We start from the raw sequence: 15716 nt of genomic DNA, 5'->3' as shown, positions 1-15716 counted from the left end.
CCAGGTAATGATCCTGCAGCCGGGTCTCGTAGAACAGGACCAAGTGCGTCACTGCAGGGCAACAACCGCCCCACAGGTGAGAGCCAGCCCCAGCTGTGGCCCAGCACCCCTCCCCCACCGCGTGGCCCCGCCAGACCCTCTCCACCGCCGCACCCCGCGGCTGAGCCTCTGCCGTGCCCTCGGGACCCACTGCACTCCTTCCCCAGCCCCCGCCCCGAGCGACATGGGGAGTGGGTGGAGAGGAGGCGGGGCTGGGACACCCCACCTCCCACCTCTGCTGGTGTGTGTGGGGCCGGTGTCAGCCCCCCAGTACCCCGGGCCGTCCCTGGCCTGCACTTCCCCCTCGGGCCCCTCCCCCCGCGGGTGTCATCCCCCCAGTACCCCGGGCCGTCCCCGGCCTGCACTTCCCCCTCGGGCCCCTCCCCTCCTGCTGGTGTCAGCCCCCCAGTACCCCGGGCCGTCCCTGGCCTGCACTTCCCCCTCGGGCCCCTCCCCTCCTGCTGGTGTCAGCCCCCCAGTACCCCGGGCCGTCCCCGGCCTGCACTTCCCCCTCGGGCCCCTCCCCCCCGCCGGTGTCAGCCCCCCAGTACCCCGGGCCGTCCCTGGCCTGCACTTCCCCCTCGGGCCCCTCCCCTCCTGCTGGTGTCAGCCCCCCAGTACCCCGGGCCGTCCCTGGCCTGCACTTCCCCCTCGGGCCCCTCCCCCCCGCCGGTGTCAGCCCCCCAGTACCCCGGGCCGTCCCTGGCCTGCACTTCCCCCTCGGGCCCGTCCCCTGCTACTCCTGCCAGGCTGCCCCGGCCTGTGCTGCGCCCCGCGGAAGCATGGAGCGCCCCCAGGCGAGGGCTGTGCTACGGCCGGGCCAGGCCGACGTGGATGAGAGCAGCCCAGCTACTAGAGCAGTGTGTGCACGGAGCTGCACTCGCTCCCCGGCAAGGACCGCAGTGACGCCACGCGAGGACGGCAGCCTGGGGCAGGCCCATCCCCCACCTTCCTCCTCTCGGAGCACGGAGTGACACTGGAGCAGGACCTGGGACAGCAGCTGGAGGCCTCGCCCTCGCGTCCCAGGGTCTGTGTCCTCAAGGCAGGACCTGGGGGAGGGTGCAGAAAGGTGAGCAGAGCCCCGCCAGCGTGCACGCCTCACGGGGAGAAGAGCCGTCCCAGCAGGGGCCAGCAACAGGCACGACTGCTCCGTGGCCCACTCCCCCCTCGGGCATTTCGCTCCCCCATCTCTCTGGGGTACGGTGCTACCGAGCCCCCCAACAGAGAGACCCCAACCCGCTAGGCACGCGCACCTCGGCTCTCAGCTCCGACTGGCCACAGGCACTGAGGGGGGAGCAGTGCCCTGAAACGAAGCCCCTTCCTCAAGCGCACCCCGCCAGCAGGGAGCGCTCCGGAGCCAGGGCCACGACGCAGCCCCTCTGGCTCCCGGCTCGGTCTGGGCTCCCACAATTTCTTCTCCTCGGGTGTGCAGGGGCCGGAGGCCGCGCCCTGCTCATCCCCCATGGGGCGACGCATGGTACCAAGTCAGCACCAGGGCACAGCAGCCCAGGGGAACAGCTGCCTCTAGCACGCCCACTCCCGAGGGGAGCCCGCCTCTCCCATGCCGAGGCAGAGGAGGGAGAACACTGGCAGGTTCCTCTCACCCCAGGGCTTCCACGGTCTCCAAGATGGTCCAGGTTCCTGCCTTCACCCCTAGGAAATGAGAGACAAGCGATGAGCCAGGCAGATCGCAGGGCCCCAGAGGAGGGGCAGGCTGAGCTGATGGCATGGGGGGGAACGGGGCACACAGCGGAGCCTGGCAGGGGCTGGGGCGGGGTTTGAAAGCCTTTGCATGGCCTGCTGCAGTGTAACTCGGTGCCACACGTGGGCCTGAGGTCCCTCCGACTGCCCCAGTGGGCAAGGGGGGAGCCATTCAGACCCTGCCTGTGGCCCTGGGCCGGCTGCCGTCAGCAGAAAGCCCAGCCCTGGCATCCAGAGCATTTGGGGACCACCTTCGCTCAGAAGCGGCCAGGGTGAGACAGCGGCAGGACTCGTGGGTTCCATTTCCAGCAGCCCGGGAAGGCCATGGCACCGACTGGTGCCTCAGTTTCCCTGGGGCAGGACCCTGAGGAAAAGGGGAAGAACCAGCGTGTGCAGAGGAACTGAGCCCAGAAGCACAAGGTTGGGGGGGGGCCTACCTGGGCAGGTGTAGGACCAGTGCGACCCTACATGACCACCCAGGGGTCACAGGACTCACGCAGGGAGACCTGGAGAGTGGCCCCAGCTCAGCAGCCCAAGGGCCTGTCGGGCTGGGATGTGCCCGGAGAGAGGCCTGGCCAACGCTGCCCTGTACTGGGGGAATAGGCTTCTGGGAATGACCACACCGATGGATGCGAACCGGTTACAGGCTTTGTACCAGGCATTGCAAAACGAGGCTCCTTCGTGGGTGGGAGAAAGGGGAAACTGAGGAAGGCACCCATCCTACCGCTGCACCCCTTACAGATCGTCCAGCGCAGGCCAATTCAGGACTGAGGCGCATCAGCACAGCTATGGGGAGGGGGTGAAGGCCAGAAGTGACTGGGCCGGAGGAGCTAGACGAGCCTGGAAGGGGAGCAGCAGCAGGTGCCGTGGGGGAAAGCAGAAATGGAATAGCACGGCCAGGGGAGCGCTGAAGCTGCATCAGACGCGCCAAGGAGGAAAGATGGAACATTGCAAATGTAAAAGAAGTGTCGGCCAGGCCACCAAGAGCACGCCCCCGAGCCGCGACAAGCTTGCCAAGAGCACCTGAGAGAGGGCTGCTGCCGCACAAACAGGAACGGCTTAACCCACCCGTTACTGACGCTCGCCCTGCGCTTTCTGCTCTGTTCTGAGGCTACAGCATCTGCTCCGCTCCTGGGCGACCGAGGCAGTGTCTGCGCTCGCCTGTCCCGGAGACAGCCCTTTTGCGGAGCGGGTAGCAGGCAGCAGGCAGAGAGTGGTGAGCACACGCCGGGGGATGCAGCGCACTGCACGGTTCCCCGGGACGCTTTCAGCATCAGCAATACTCTGCAGCCCGCGGGTGTCAAAGGTTAATCTGCTGTCGTCTAACCGGGGCATGCTGCACCGCCTTTCCGTTCTGCTGAGGGCGGATGACGTGCATGCTTCGCCCTCTCTGGGCCATCGCGCTCTGCTCATTGGCCTCCACCCTAAACCCAGCGCACGCCAGGCTCAGGTCTACTTCCACCCCTCTAATCGCTTTCAGCTCCGCTCCATCCTGGCCGGCGTGTGCCAGGGATGGGCACCGCACTCGGGAGCATGACGGATTTCAGAGTGTGAGCAGGTCACACTGCGCCTTCCCACATGCATCACCTTGCATGTCACTTACCCCCGCGCTGACTGCTGCTTCCCAGCTCGCTGCTCAGCCCCGTCCCCATCCCACTGGCAACCAAGCAGAGTGGCAGGCTGGTCCAGGCCCCGCTCCGCTCCCCTGGGCTACTCTTCGCTGGGCTTTTCCCAGCTCTGCTCGCTGGACTCTCACCCGCCCGCCCCTCCTCAGCACGGCACCCACCTTGGACACAGCAGCGCCGCCCAGGCCTCCCTGGAGCCGGGCACAGCGGGGCCTCACCGCCCCCCCACCACGCAGCAGAGCGACCCGGGGCCGGCAGAGACCAGCACCCCACAGGGGCCTCAACCCCCCCCACGCAGCACAGCGCCCCCGGGGCAGGCAGAGACCAGCCCCCCACAGGGGCCTCACCGCCCCCCCATGCAGCACAGCGCCCCCGGGGCAGGCAGAGCCCCGCCCCCCACAGGGGCCTCACCGCCCCCCCCACACAGCAGAGCGCCCCGGGGCCGGCAGAGCCCCGCCCCCCACAGGGGCCTCACCGCCCCCCCCATGCAGCACAGCGCCCCCGGGGCCGGCAGAGCCCCGCCCCCCACAGGGGCCTCACCGCCCCCCCATGCAGCAGAGTGCCCCCAGGGCAGGCAGGCAGAGCCCCGCCCCCCACAGGGGTCTCACCGCCCCCCCCCACGCAGCAGAGCGCCCCCGGGGCCGGCAGAGCCCCGCCCCCCACAGGGGTCTCACCGCCCCCCCAACGCAGCAGAGCGCCCCGGGGCCGGCAGAGCCCCGCCCCCCACAGGGGCCTCACCGCCCCCCCCACGCAGCAGAGCGCCCCGGGGCCGGCAGAGCCCCGCCCCCCACAGGGGCCTCACCGCCCCCCCCCACGCAGCAGAGCGCCCCGGGGCCGGCAGAGCCCCGCCCCCCACAGGGGTCTCACCGCCCCCCCCACGCAGCAGAGCGCCCCGGGGCCGGCAGAGCCCCGCCCCCCACAGGGGTCTCACCGCCCCCCCCACGCAGCACAGCGCCCCGGGGCCGGCAGAGCCCCGCCCCCCACAGGGGTCTCACCGCCCCCCCCACGCAGCACAGCGCCCCGGGGCCGGCAGAGCCCCGCCCCCCACAGGGGTCTCACCGCCCCCCCCACGCAGCACAGCGCCCCGGGGCCGGCAGAGCCCCGCCCCCCACAGGGGTCTCACCGCCCCCCCCACGCAGCAGAGCGCCCCGGGGCCGGCAGAGCCCCGCCCCCCACAGGGGCCTCACCCCCCCCCCACGCAGCAGGGTCCCCCCCCCCACAGGCCGCACGAAGCCCCAAGGGCGCACCCCGCCCCCCCCCGGCCGGTACCTGCCGCCACCTCGGCCGCCCGCCCGTCCTGCCCGCTCACGAAGTCCCTCACGCAGCCCCGCAGGGCGCCGCCCGCCGCCATGATGCGCTCTGGAGCAGGGGGCGGACGCATGCGCGCCAGGGCGCGACCCCCCCCCCCCCACGTTGGATAGGCGGGGCAAAGCGAGTCACGTGACAAACGGCGGCGTGGGCCTAGGCACCTGTCAGTGCGCCTGCGCGGAGGGGCGGGATCAGTTCCTGGAGGAGGAGCTTCGCTGAAGGGCGGGGCCGGCGATTTCCACAGGGAGGGGCTCACAGAGTGGGCGGGGCCAAGAGTAAAGGGGGGTCAGACCCCTCCTTCCGTGCTCAGCCCGGAGCGGGACCTGGGGGCGGGGCCGGGCCACACCGAGCCTCCCCCACCTCCCGCTCCCATTGGCTCTGCCCGGAGGCGGGGCCACAGGCAGCCCCGCCCCCGCACTCCCATTGGCCCGGCCGTCGGGGTGGGGCTGCGGCCCTCGGTCACGTGCTCCTGGGAGGGCGGAGCGGCCCGCGGGCTCCCCGGGCCAGAGCCGGTCCCGGGCCGGCAGCCCCGGCAGGAGCCGCGCGGGACGTCGGGGCCGCCGGGCCGGGCCTCCGCCATGGGCAGCTGCGTAGGGCGGCCGCGCGGGGAGCGCCCCCCCGCCCCGGGCCCCCCCCGCAAGCGCGCAGGTGAGTGGGACCCCCCGGCCCCCCCGCCCCGGGCCCCCCCCGCAAGCGCGCAGGTGAGTGGGACCCCCCGGCTCCCCCCCACCCCGGGCCCCCCCCGCAAGCGCGCAGGTGAGTGGGATCCCCCGGGCCCCCCCCGCCCCGGGCCCCCCCGCAAGCGCGCAGGTGAGTGGGACCCCCCGGCCCCCCCGCCCCGGGCCCCCCCCGCAAGCGCGCAGGTGAGTGGGACCCCCCGGCTCCCCCCCACCCCGGGCCCCCCCCGCAAGCGCGCAGGTGAGTGGGATCCCCCGGGCCCCCCCCGCCCCGGGCCCCCCCGCAAGCGCGCAGGTGAGTGGGACCCCCCCGGACCCCCCCGCCCCGGGCCCCCCCCGCAAGCGCGCAGGTGAGTGGGACCCTCCGGGCCCCCCCGCAAGCGTGCAGGTGAGTGGGACCCCCCGGGCCCCCCCGCAAGCGCGCAGGTGAGTGGGATCCCCCGGAACCCCCCGCCCCGGGCCCCCCCCGCAAGCGCGCAGGTGAGTGGGACCCCCCCGGACCCCCCCGCCCCGGGCCCCCCCCGCAAGCGCGCAGGTGAGTGGGACCCTCCGGGCCCCCCCGCAAGCGCGCAGGTGAGTGGGACCCCCCGGGCCCCCCCGCAAGCGCGCAGGTGAGTGGGACCCCCCGGGCCCCCCCCGCAAGCGCGCAGGTGAGTGGGACCCCCCGGCACCCCGGCACCCCCCCACCCCGGGCCCCCCCCGCAAGCGCGCAGGTGAGTGGGACCCCCCCGGGCCCCCCCGCCCCGGGCCCCCCCCGCAAGCGCGCAGGTGAGTGGGACCCCCCGGCACCCCCCCACCCCGGGCCCCCCCCGCAAGCGCGCAGGTGAGTGGGACCCCCCCGGACCCTCCTGGCACCCCCGCACCCCGGGCCCCCCCCCCGCAAGCGCGCAGGTGAGTGGGACCCCCTGGGCCCCCCCGCCCCGGGCCCCCCCCGCAAGCGCGCAGGTGAGTGGGATCCCCCGGACCCCCCCGCCCCGGGCCCCCCCCGCCAGCGCGCAGGTGAGTGGGATCCCCCGGACCCCCCCGCCCCGGGGCCCCCCCGCAAGCGCGCAGGTGAGTGGGATCCCCCGGACCCCCCCGCCCCGGGCCCCCCCCGCAAGCGCGCAGGTGAGTGGGATCCCCCGGACCCCCCCGCCCCGGGCCCCCCCCGCAAGCGCGCAGGTGAGTGGGACCCCCCCGGCGCCCCCCCGCAAGCGCGCAGGTGAGTGGGACCCCCCCGGACCCCCCCGCCCCGGGCCCCCCCCGCCAGCGCGCAGGTGAGTGGGATCCCCCGGACCCCCCCGCCCCGGGCCCCCCCCGCAAGCGCGCAGGTGAGTGGGACCCCCCGGGCCCCCCCGCCCCGGGCCCCCCCCGCCAGCGCGCAGGTGAGTGGGATCCCCCGGACCCCCCCGCCCCGGGCCCCCCCCGCCAGCGCGCAGGTGAGTGGGACCCCCCGGCACCCCCCCACCCCGGGCCCTCCCCGCAAGCGCGCAGGTGAGTGGGACCCCCCGGGCCCCCCCGCCCCGGGCCCTCCCCGCAAGCGCGCAGGTGAGTGGGACCCCCCGGCACCCCCCCACCCCGGGCCCCCCCCCCCGCAAGCGCGCAGGTGAGTGGGACCCCCTGGCACCCCCCCACCCCGGGCCCCCCCCCCGCAAGCGCGCAGGTGAGTGGGACCCCCCGGCACCCCCCCGCCCCGGGCCCCCCCCGCAAGCGCGCAGGTGAGCGGGCTCCCCCTCAAGGGTGCAGGTGAGCGGGCCTCCCTGGACCTCCCTGGCACCCTCCTGCCCTGGGCCCCCCCTGCAAGGGTGTGGGTGCGCGGGGCCTCCCCAGGTTCCTCCCTCAAGCACACGGGTGAGTGGGACCCCTCCAACCCCCCACCCTGGCACCCTGCCCCGGACCCCCGCCACAAGTGCACAGGTGAGCGGGGGCCCCCCTGCCAAGCACGCAGGAGAGTGGGACCCCTCCCCAGCACCCCCCCACAGGCGTGCGGGTGAGTGGGACCCTCCCCTGACACCCCTCTCCCTGGCACCCCTCCCGCAAGCACGCAGGTGAGCGGGACCCCCATGACCCCCCCAGCACCCGCCCCGCAAGCACGCAGGTGAGCGGGACCCCCTGACCCCCCCCCAGCACCCGCCCCGCAAGCACGCAGGTGAGCGGGACCCCCCCAGCACCCGCCCCGCAAGCACGCAGGTGAGCGGGACCCCCCCAGCACCCGCCCCGCAAGCACGCAGGTGAGCGGGACCCCCCCAGCACCCGCCCCGCAAGCACGCAGGTGAGCGGGACCCCCCCAGCACCCACCCCGCAAGCACGCAGGTGAGCGGGACCCCCTGACCCCCCCCAGCACCCCTCCCGCAAGCACGCAGGTGAGCGGGACCCCCTTGACCCCCCCAGCACCCGCCCCGCAAGCACGCAGGTGAGCGGGACCCCCCCCAGCACCCGCCCCGCAAGCACGCAGGTGAGCGGGACCCCCCGGCCCCCCCCAGCACCCGCCCTGCAAGTACGCAGGTGAGCGGGACCCCCCTGCAAGCGCGTGGGTGTACGGGACCCCCCAGACCCTCCTTCCCCGGCACCCCGCCCCGGACCCCCCCACAAGTGCACAGGTGAGCGGGGCCCCCCCCCCCGCAAGCACTCAGGTGAATTGGACCCCACTGACCCCGGTCTCCTGCTCTGGGGCACCCCCCCCGCAAGTGCACAGGTTAGCAGGAACCTACTGAACCCCCTCCCCGTGCTCCCCCCCGCAATCCCGCACACTTGTGGAGGGGCCCTCCTCACCCGAGCGCTTGCGGGGGGAGCACGGGGAGGGGGTTCAGTGCTCAGAGGGGAGGGTTCAGCGCGTGGGTGAGTGAGACCCCCCCCCAGTCGTCCCCTTTGACCCCTTCCACCCGGAGCCAGCGACGACCCCGAGCCTTGCTGGCCAGTGGCACTGGGGGTGCCAGGGCCCCAGCAGCTCCTGGCTTTGCCCTGACACTGCCCCGCCACTGGGGTCCCCCTTCAGGTGGCCGACCGACCGTGCTCAGAAACTGCCCTTCCTGCCCCAGCGATATGGGGCTGCAAGCCACGGCCGGCACCTAGCCCCCGGGGTCAGGGCAGAGAGGCTGGGCGGGTCTGACAGCCGCCGCCTGGGCTGCCCCCCTGATCCTTGGCTGGTGGGGGGGAAGGGCTGGTAGGTGGGACGTGGGCTGGTAGGTGCAGGTAGGTGGGCTGGCGGAAAGCCAGCTGGTAGGCGCAGGTGAGCTGGCGGGGGGTGATGGTGCGTTGGGGACCCCCCGATTCTGCACCCCCATAGCAGCAAGAACAGACTCCGCCAGCCAGTAGAACAGGGGGGTTTATTGCTCCTCCAGGATACAGCCCAGCACAGATGGGACGTGGTTACCCCCCCTCAGCTTAGTCTGTTCCCTTCATGTTGCCCAGCCAGAAACTGCCCCTCCCAGGCCCTGCCCCCCAGCCAGGTGCTGTCTCTGCCTCCCTCCCTTTGTCCACCCCCCCCCCCCCCCCAGAGCCTTGTTACCTGCCCTTCTCCAGGGCAGCGTGCTGTGGCTGGAAGCCTCGGAGCCGTGGTGCTGTCAGGACTGTGCAAGTGGAAATAGTTTGCGCTAGGCTGAGTCACTTCGCAGCCAGCCAGATACCCACCCTGCCGGGTGCCCGCCCGGCCCAGCCCTACGGCGATCCCGGAGAATGGCGGGGCAGGGGGGCTGGGCTGGGCAGGAGAAGAGGCCCGGAGCCCTCAGCCCCCTGGGCCGGGGGTGTCTGACTCGGTGTGCTGGCCGCCTGCGCACGAGCTGCGGTGTCTCGCCGTTCCCGGCAGGCTCAGCCGGCTCCGGTGTGCTGGGCGCGGGCGCCGCGGTGGCTGCGTTTCCGTGGTGGTGACGTGGCCCTGGGCAGCGGCGCGGTGCCTGGGAGCCGCGGGAGGGGTGGCTTGCACGGGCTGGCTGCCGATTACACCTGAGATAAGCGGCTCCGTGCGTCCCATGCGCCAGCCGTGCCAGGGCCCTGACGCCTGCCCCTGCCCCTGCCCTGCGCCGGGAGCTCCCTGTCGGGGGGAGGAGCTGGCAAAGCTCAGGGCGCTGCGGCCTGGCGTGGCCCACTGGCCGGGCGGTGGGTGCTCTGTGGCCTGCCTGGGCAGGCAGCGGGCCTGGGCCTTTGGTTGCGGGGGGGCCGTGCTGTCGCGCCCCATAGCTAGACAGGAACAGGGCGGCAGCGTTGGCCCCCCAGCCTGCTGCTCGCCAGCCTGAGAGTGGTGCCAGGGCGGCCAGTGCTGGGTTCCCCGCAGCTGGTGGCAGGCGTGAGCGGGTTCCCTGCCGCGCCCCTCCCAGCCTGCGCTCCTGCCGCCTTTCCCCCGTGGTGCTGCCAATGTCCCCCACCCCCGGCAGCGGGCAGCTCCCCAGGCACTCGCAGGCGCCAGTCAGCCCGGGACCCAGGACCCAGCTCCCAGCCCGGCCCGGAGCTTCGTGAACCCCTCGCTGCCGCGCTCCTAGGGCGGGGGCGACGGGGGGCTGGGCGCCCGGCTCCCCCAGGCCTGTGCTCTTGCTGGCCCGAGTGGATTTTCAGACTGGAGCTGAGCAGTGGGCTGAGGCGACTGGCCCCTCGGAGGCCCCCAGCCCCCCGTGCGGGAGAGCAGAGCCCGAGGGAGCCCTTCCTCCGGGGCTGGACTGACTCCTCCCCCCTGCCATCCAGGGCACTGGCGCCACTGGCCAGGGCTCAGCCCCGCTCCAGCCCAAAGCTGGCGGTGCAGGGGCTCTGTGCGCAGCCCCCCCCCCCCCCCCGCCCCCCAGAAGCCTGCAGGCTCCAGCTGTGGGCGCCAGCTGGCCTGGCTGGGTCTCCTTGCACGTCCCCTGGCCCAGCAGCTCCCGGCCACGCTGACGGCTCGGGTTTTACTGCGGGGCCTCCGTGCCTGGAGCCTTGCGCTCTCCTGCCCAAGGGCTCCGGCAGGGCACAGAGCAACGCTGGGGGCCGGGCGCTAGTTCCGGCTGTGGCCTGGGGGCCAGAGCTCTGGGGGCTTGGCGTTCAGGGCCTGCGGCACAGGCGCAGCGGGAGCCGGGCTGCACGCCGGGGTCGGTTCGAGGGGGCTCGTCCCCCGGCGGCTGCGCTCAGAGACTGCTGCTGGCAGGCCCGGGGAGGGAACCGGCAGCCCAGCCAGCTGCCCTGGGAGCAGCCTCTGCTCTCGGCTGCCTGCCTGTGCCACGGTCTCCGGCACACACCCTCTTTCCCGCCCGGCGTCCAGGCTGGGATTCCCCTGCGTTGGTGCGAGGCTCCGGAGTTCCTGCTCCCTTCACTCCAAGGGGGCCTGCCCCAGCTCTGGTGGCAGCGCTAATGGGGTGCCAGTGGTGCCCGCGTGTTGCTTGGGTCCCTGAAACGTCTCCCTCCAGACTCGGGGACGGCTCAGACTGCGCTCCGTCCTGGGCAGGGTGCCGGCTGCCATGCGCCGTAAAGGGGCTGGGCGCAGGAGCTCGCGCTCTCCCCTCTGCCAGGCGGGGTGCCCAGAGCAGTGTGAAGGTGGATCTGGGCGCAGGAGCTCGCGCTCTCCCCTCTGCCAGGCGGGGTGCCCAGAGCAGTGTGAAGGTGGATCTGGGCGCAGGAGCTCGCGCTCTCCCCTCTGCCAGGCGGGGTGCCCAGAGCAGTGTGAAGGTGGATCTGGGCGCAGGGGCGCTCCCGGGCAGGCGAGGGGAAAGCCAGCGCCGCTCTGCAGAGCTGCACCCGTGGCTGTTGGCCTGGCACCCTCGCCTAGAAAGCGCCAGCTCCTGCCCCTCCCATCTGGACTCCAGCTCGAGCCTGGCAGGGTTTGCCCTGTGCTCCTGCAGACAGATGGGCGGCCTACCCCTCCTGCCATCCTAAGCCAGGTGCCTGCTCTACCAGTCGGGGTGCCCTGCGTCGGGGAGTTCCACAGGTTGCTGCTCTGAAGGGGCCCGGAGCACTTTCTGGGCTCTGTGGGTGTCACTTGCCCATGCTGGCAATGCAGCCACCTCTGGGGTGGTGCAGCAGCTGCTCCGTTGGCAGTGCTGCGCAATGGTGCTGCAGGGGGAGCTGCCCGCCTGGCATTGCCCCGCCAGGGCTCTTGACCTCTCTTTGCCGGGATCCCCGGGCCGTGCGGAGCCCCCTCCCGCCACTGCGCGGCATGGTTCCCTGCTGGGGGTCTCTGCACACGCTGGGTACCTGCCTCCAGGCCTCAGAGCAGCCAGTGCAGGGGCCAGGCAGGGGCCAGGCAGGGGCTGAGCCAATCCCCTGCCCCCCAGCTGGGGCAGCATGGGGGAGGGGGCAGTGCTGCGGCTCTCCCGGCTGGCTCTGCGGAGGCAGGGCAGGCCTGGGGCGGAGGGCGAGCTCCAGCGCACTGGATCCGGTTGGCCTGGCCCCAAGTGCGAGAAGTGGCTCAGCCTGTCCTGGTTTCCTGCCAGAGGCCCTGGCAGCTGCCAGGTGGGGGCAGGAGGAGGGCGGCCCGGCCCCCTGCTAGGGCCTGCTGTCACCCCCCTGCGCGCCAGCCCACCCGAGAAGGAGCAGCCGCCGGCTGGGCCTGCAGGACTCCCTGCGACCCAGAGGACTCCATGGTGCTGGGAGGGGCCCAGCACATGTCAAATGCAGCCACTTCTGGGGTGGGAGGGAGCGGCCAGGGGCACAGCCCCTGGGCTCCATGGCTGGGCAGGCAAGGCCTGGCCCCCAGCCCAATGTGCCTGGCAGGGGGAGCCGGCACCGAGCGGCTCAGAGGGGCGTCAGCCCCCACAGGGCTCTCCCGAGGCGGGGCCTGCTGGCTGCAGCCCTCGGAGGCCGGGGAGGCGCTGGGGGCGCAGGGCTGGGTGATCTGGGCTCAGGTCAGCCTTTGAGTGCAGGTGGGAAGGTCGGGCGTGTCCATCTCCCCCCCCCCCCCCCCCCCCCGTGCTGGAGCCCTGGTCGGGGCCTGCCCTGGGCTGGTGCCCTGCTCTGCACCACCCTGCCAGCTGAAAGCACCAGGGTGGGCCAGGCTCTCCCAGCCCTCAGCTCTGCCTTTCCCTGTGCCCCACGCCGGGATTCCTGCCCTGGGCTCTCCCCACTCTTGCCGGCTGGATCTGAAGGGCCACGTTTGGGAGCAGCGTGTGCGGGGCCAGGCGCTGCCTGTCCCAGCTCTGCCCCGATCCCTGGGGCCCCTGCCGGCGTCCGGGCTCGTTCCCCGGCTTTCGGGAGCCCTGCCTGTCCCTGTGCCTCTGCCCTAGGCCGGCTGCCAGCCCCCTCGCTGCACCCAGCCTGAACTACAGACGGGGAAACTGAGGCACGGGCGGTGGTTTGCTCCAAGTCACGCAGGGCAGTGAGGAGACGACCCTGGCAGTCCTGGCTAAACCTCCCATGTCTGCTCTGCCCGTCCCGGGGGCGGGGCAGCCCGTAATCCCCGTGCTTCGGCCCGCTCCTTCCCTACGCTATAGGTAGCGCCCTGGCCACGGCGCAGTGGCCACAGAGGTGGGATTCGAGCTGCCTGCCAGCCAGGGCACAGGGCCCCCGGCCAGGCCTCTCCCACGGCAGGAGCTGGCTAGCGGGTGGGGGCTGTGTCCTGCAAGGGGCTGGGCAGATCCCTGGTGAATCTTCCTGCCCCCTGCCACTACGCTGGCAGCCCTGGGCCACCGCTCCCACCAGCCGAGCCTGGCCCCTCTGGCTCTGCCAGCTCCCCCATGCCCAACACGCAGCCCCTTCCCCCTCCCCTCCAAGCTCCTGCTGCCCCGAGGGCCCCCCCCCCCCCAAGCAGCCTGGAGCCCTGGCAGAAGTGCAGGGACAGCCGGTGGAGTCTGTGCCCCCAGCCAGGGTGGCATGCGGGGGGGGGGGGGCAGGACCCTGGGTGGAACGGGCTGGCCTGCCCCCCTAAAAGGGGCTGAAATAGGTGGGGCTGCAGGTGAAGCCAGAGGTGGCCAGGGGGCGGGTCCCCACTTGCTCTGGGCCAGCACTCCACAAAACCTTAATCCACCTCTGCTTGTGGGGCAGGGCGACCCCGGGGACCCACTAGGGTGTGAGAGCCCCACCAGGCCCTGCCTCTCAGCGGGGACAGGGCCAGGCCTGGCCCCTGCTCCTGCTGCCCTGCCCGGCGGGGGTACGCTCAGGTTAGCGCGAGGGCTCTGCCCTGGCCTGCTCCCAAGCCGGGCGTGGGGCTGGCCTCGGGACACCAGGCCCAGCGTGTGCGGGGGGAGGCCGGCTCTGTGGGCCCCGGGCGGGGGGGAGCAGGCCCCGAGGGGGCCCCACTGAGCCCTGCCTCCCTGCCAGGCCGCAACGAGTCCCTGCGCAAGGAGCGGCCCCGGTGGAAGAGCGACTACCCCATGACGGCCGGGCAGCTGCGCAGCAAGCGGGACGAGTTCTGGGACACGGCGCCCGCCTTCGAGGGCCGCAAGGAGATCTGGGACGCCCTGAGGGCGGCTGCCTGCGCGGCGGAGGCCGGCGACCACGGGCTGGCCCAGGCCATCCTCGACGGAGCCAGCATCACCCTGCCCCACGGTAGGCTGGGACCCCGGGAGGGGGACTGGGACCCCCGGGCAGGGAGGGGGACGTGCCTGCCCCGGGTGAGGCTCCTAGAGGCTCAGGGAGGGGCTGGGGGCTGGGGAGCAGCTCGTCCCACCCGGGCTCTGGGGCCTCGTCGGCTGCGCTGGGCCCGAGGGCTGGCAATGGGGGGGTGCTGGGGGGCCAAGGCGCTGCTCTGGCGTTTCTCAGGGGAAGAGCACAGGGCTGTGTCTGCCCCAGAGCCCAGCTCCCCGCCCTGCTCTGCCCCTGCCCCCAGGCACTGAGCCCTGGGGGCAGGGCAGGGCATGGGAAAAGCTTCAGGAGGTGAATTTGGGTGTTCAGGAGTGAGGGACACTGCCAGGGCTGGGGGGGAGGGGCACCGGCAGGGCTGGGGGACGGGCTGTGGGGCGGGAGTGAGGGGCACCGGCAGGGCTGGGGGACGGGCTGTGGGGCGGGAGTGAGGGGCACCGGCAGGGCTGGGGGACGGGCTGTGGGGCGGGAGTGAGGGGCACCGGCAGGGCCGTGGGGCAGGAGTGAGGGCGCCGGCAGAGAGATCCATGCTGTCGGCCCAGCCCGTGCTGTGCTCCGCTCGGGTGCGTTCCCCTCTCCCCTGAGCTGGCGTCTCCGGCTGCCCGCAGGGTCCCTGGGCGAGTGCTACGACGAGCTGGGGAACCGCTACCAGCTGCCTGTGTACTGCCTGGCGGCACCGGCCAACCTCATCCAGGAGCGGGGGGGCGACGAGAGCACGGAGCCCCCGGAGCCGGCGCCCGGCGCCCGCCACGAGTTCCCGCTCAAGGTGCGGCTCTCCACCGGCAGGGACGTGCGCCTGCGCGCCAGCATGGCTGACAGCGTGGGGCAGCTGAAGAAGCAGCTGCAGGCGCAGGAGGGCGTCGAGCCGGGCTGGCAGCGTTGGTTCTTCTCCGGCAAGCTGCTGCCCGACCGCACCCGGCTGCACGAGGCCAAGATCCAGAAGGACTTTGTCATCCAGGTCATCGTGAACCCGCCGCTGGGGCCCAGGAACTGAGCCGGCCCGGGAGCCGGTGAGCGGTCTCCCCCGGCACCAGCACGTGGGGCGCCCAGGGCCCGGGACCCCGCTTGCCTCTGCTCTGCAAGGGGGCTCACGGGCACCGCAGCAGGAGGCTGGTGCCTGTCTCTTGGGAGGGGCTGCTGGAGGGGGCGGGGCCTGCTGGAGGGGGTGGGGCCTGTTGGCGCTTGGACACTTGCATAAAGTGGCTTAGAGGTGTGCGACCAATCGGCTCCCGTGGGCGCAGCGGGTGCAGGGCGTGCCCGTGGCCCCTGGGTGAGCGGCCTGCGCACGCCGCACGGCCAGGGGGCCGGCAGCTCTCCCGGACTCTGCATATTTATCAATAAAGCCGTTTCCTTCCCCCCGGCCTGCTGCTTTCCCCTCAGCTGGGGCACGGCCTGGCACGTACCCCAGCACTGCTCCTCCCAGCTGCCCCATCCGAGCCTGGCCGGTGGCTTCCCGGGAGCTGGGCTGCCCACCCTCCTCGTAGCCAATCCTTCTCCCAGCTCACCAGAGGGGGAAACTGAGGGACAGAGACTCGCCAGGCACTGGAGCAGAGCTGGGACTCCCGCAGGCATTCTGGTGCCCACTCTGCTGCTGTAACCGCTAGGTTATGCTGCCTTCTTGGGACACTGCCTAGCTGCTGTTGTAGCCCCTGAAAGGCCCCTCCCTGGCAGGGAGCCGGCAGCAGCTTCCACCCACCCCCTTGGCTCCTTGCCCCCTTAAACTGGGCCATGCCTGGCCCCTGTCTGAGCTCTGCATCCTCTGCAGCTGGCTGAGCCCCCTCCCCAGTCTCTGGGCCCCTCTGGGAACAGGAGCCAGTGCAGGGAGGGGGCGTAGGCCCAGGCGCTGCTGCCCGCGGGGACATCACCCACCTGCTCCTGGTGCCTAGGTGCCACTGGGTCCAACCGCCTCTGCCCA

General features: G+C 73.2%; 1 protein-coding gene and 1 long non-coding RNA gene across 2 annotated transcripts; one reads left to right on the top strand and one right to left on the bottom strand.

Moving 5' to 3' along the window:
- Positions 1–997: 997 nt before the first annotated feature.
- LOC112547406 (uncharacterized) lies at positions 998–4910 on the bottom strand. The gene is made up of 4 exons (XR_012900084.1): positions 4635–4910; positions 2809–3024; positions 1644–1692; positions 998–1088 (listed from the first exon to the last, which is right to left on the bottom strand). It is a non-coding gene; the product is annotated as an uncharacterized LOC112547406 (long non-coding RNA).
- A 199-nt stretch (positions 4911–5109) lies between these two features.
- UBTD1 (ubiquitin domain containing 1) lies at positions 5110–15156 on the top strand. The gene is made up of 3 exons (XM_075917763.1): positions 5110–5321; positions 13541–13768; positions 14410–15156. Exons 1-3 carry the CDS (start codon positions 5252–5254, stop codon positions 14793–14795), a joined length of 684 nt encoding a protein of 227 aa, XP_075773878.1. The 5' UTR covers positions 5110–5251; the 3' UTR covers positions 14796–15156.
- The last annotated feature ends 560 nt before the right edge of the window (positions 15157–15716 follow it).

The sequence above is a fragment of the Pelodiscus sinensis genome, unplaced genomic scaffold (assembly GCF_049634645.1).
Source record: "Pelodiscus sinensis isolate JC-2024 unplaced genomic scaffold, ASM4963464v1 ctg192, whole genome shotgun sequence".
Classification (NCBI taxonomy): domain Eukaryota; kingdom Metazoa; phylum Chordata; order Testudines; family Trionychidae; genus Pelodiscus; species Pelodiscus sinensis.
Note: the sequence above shows the minus strand (reverse complement) of the source record. Positions and strands in the feature narration are given on the sequence as shown.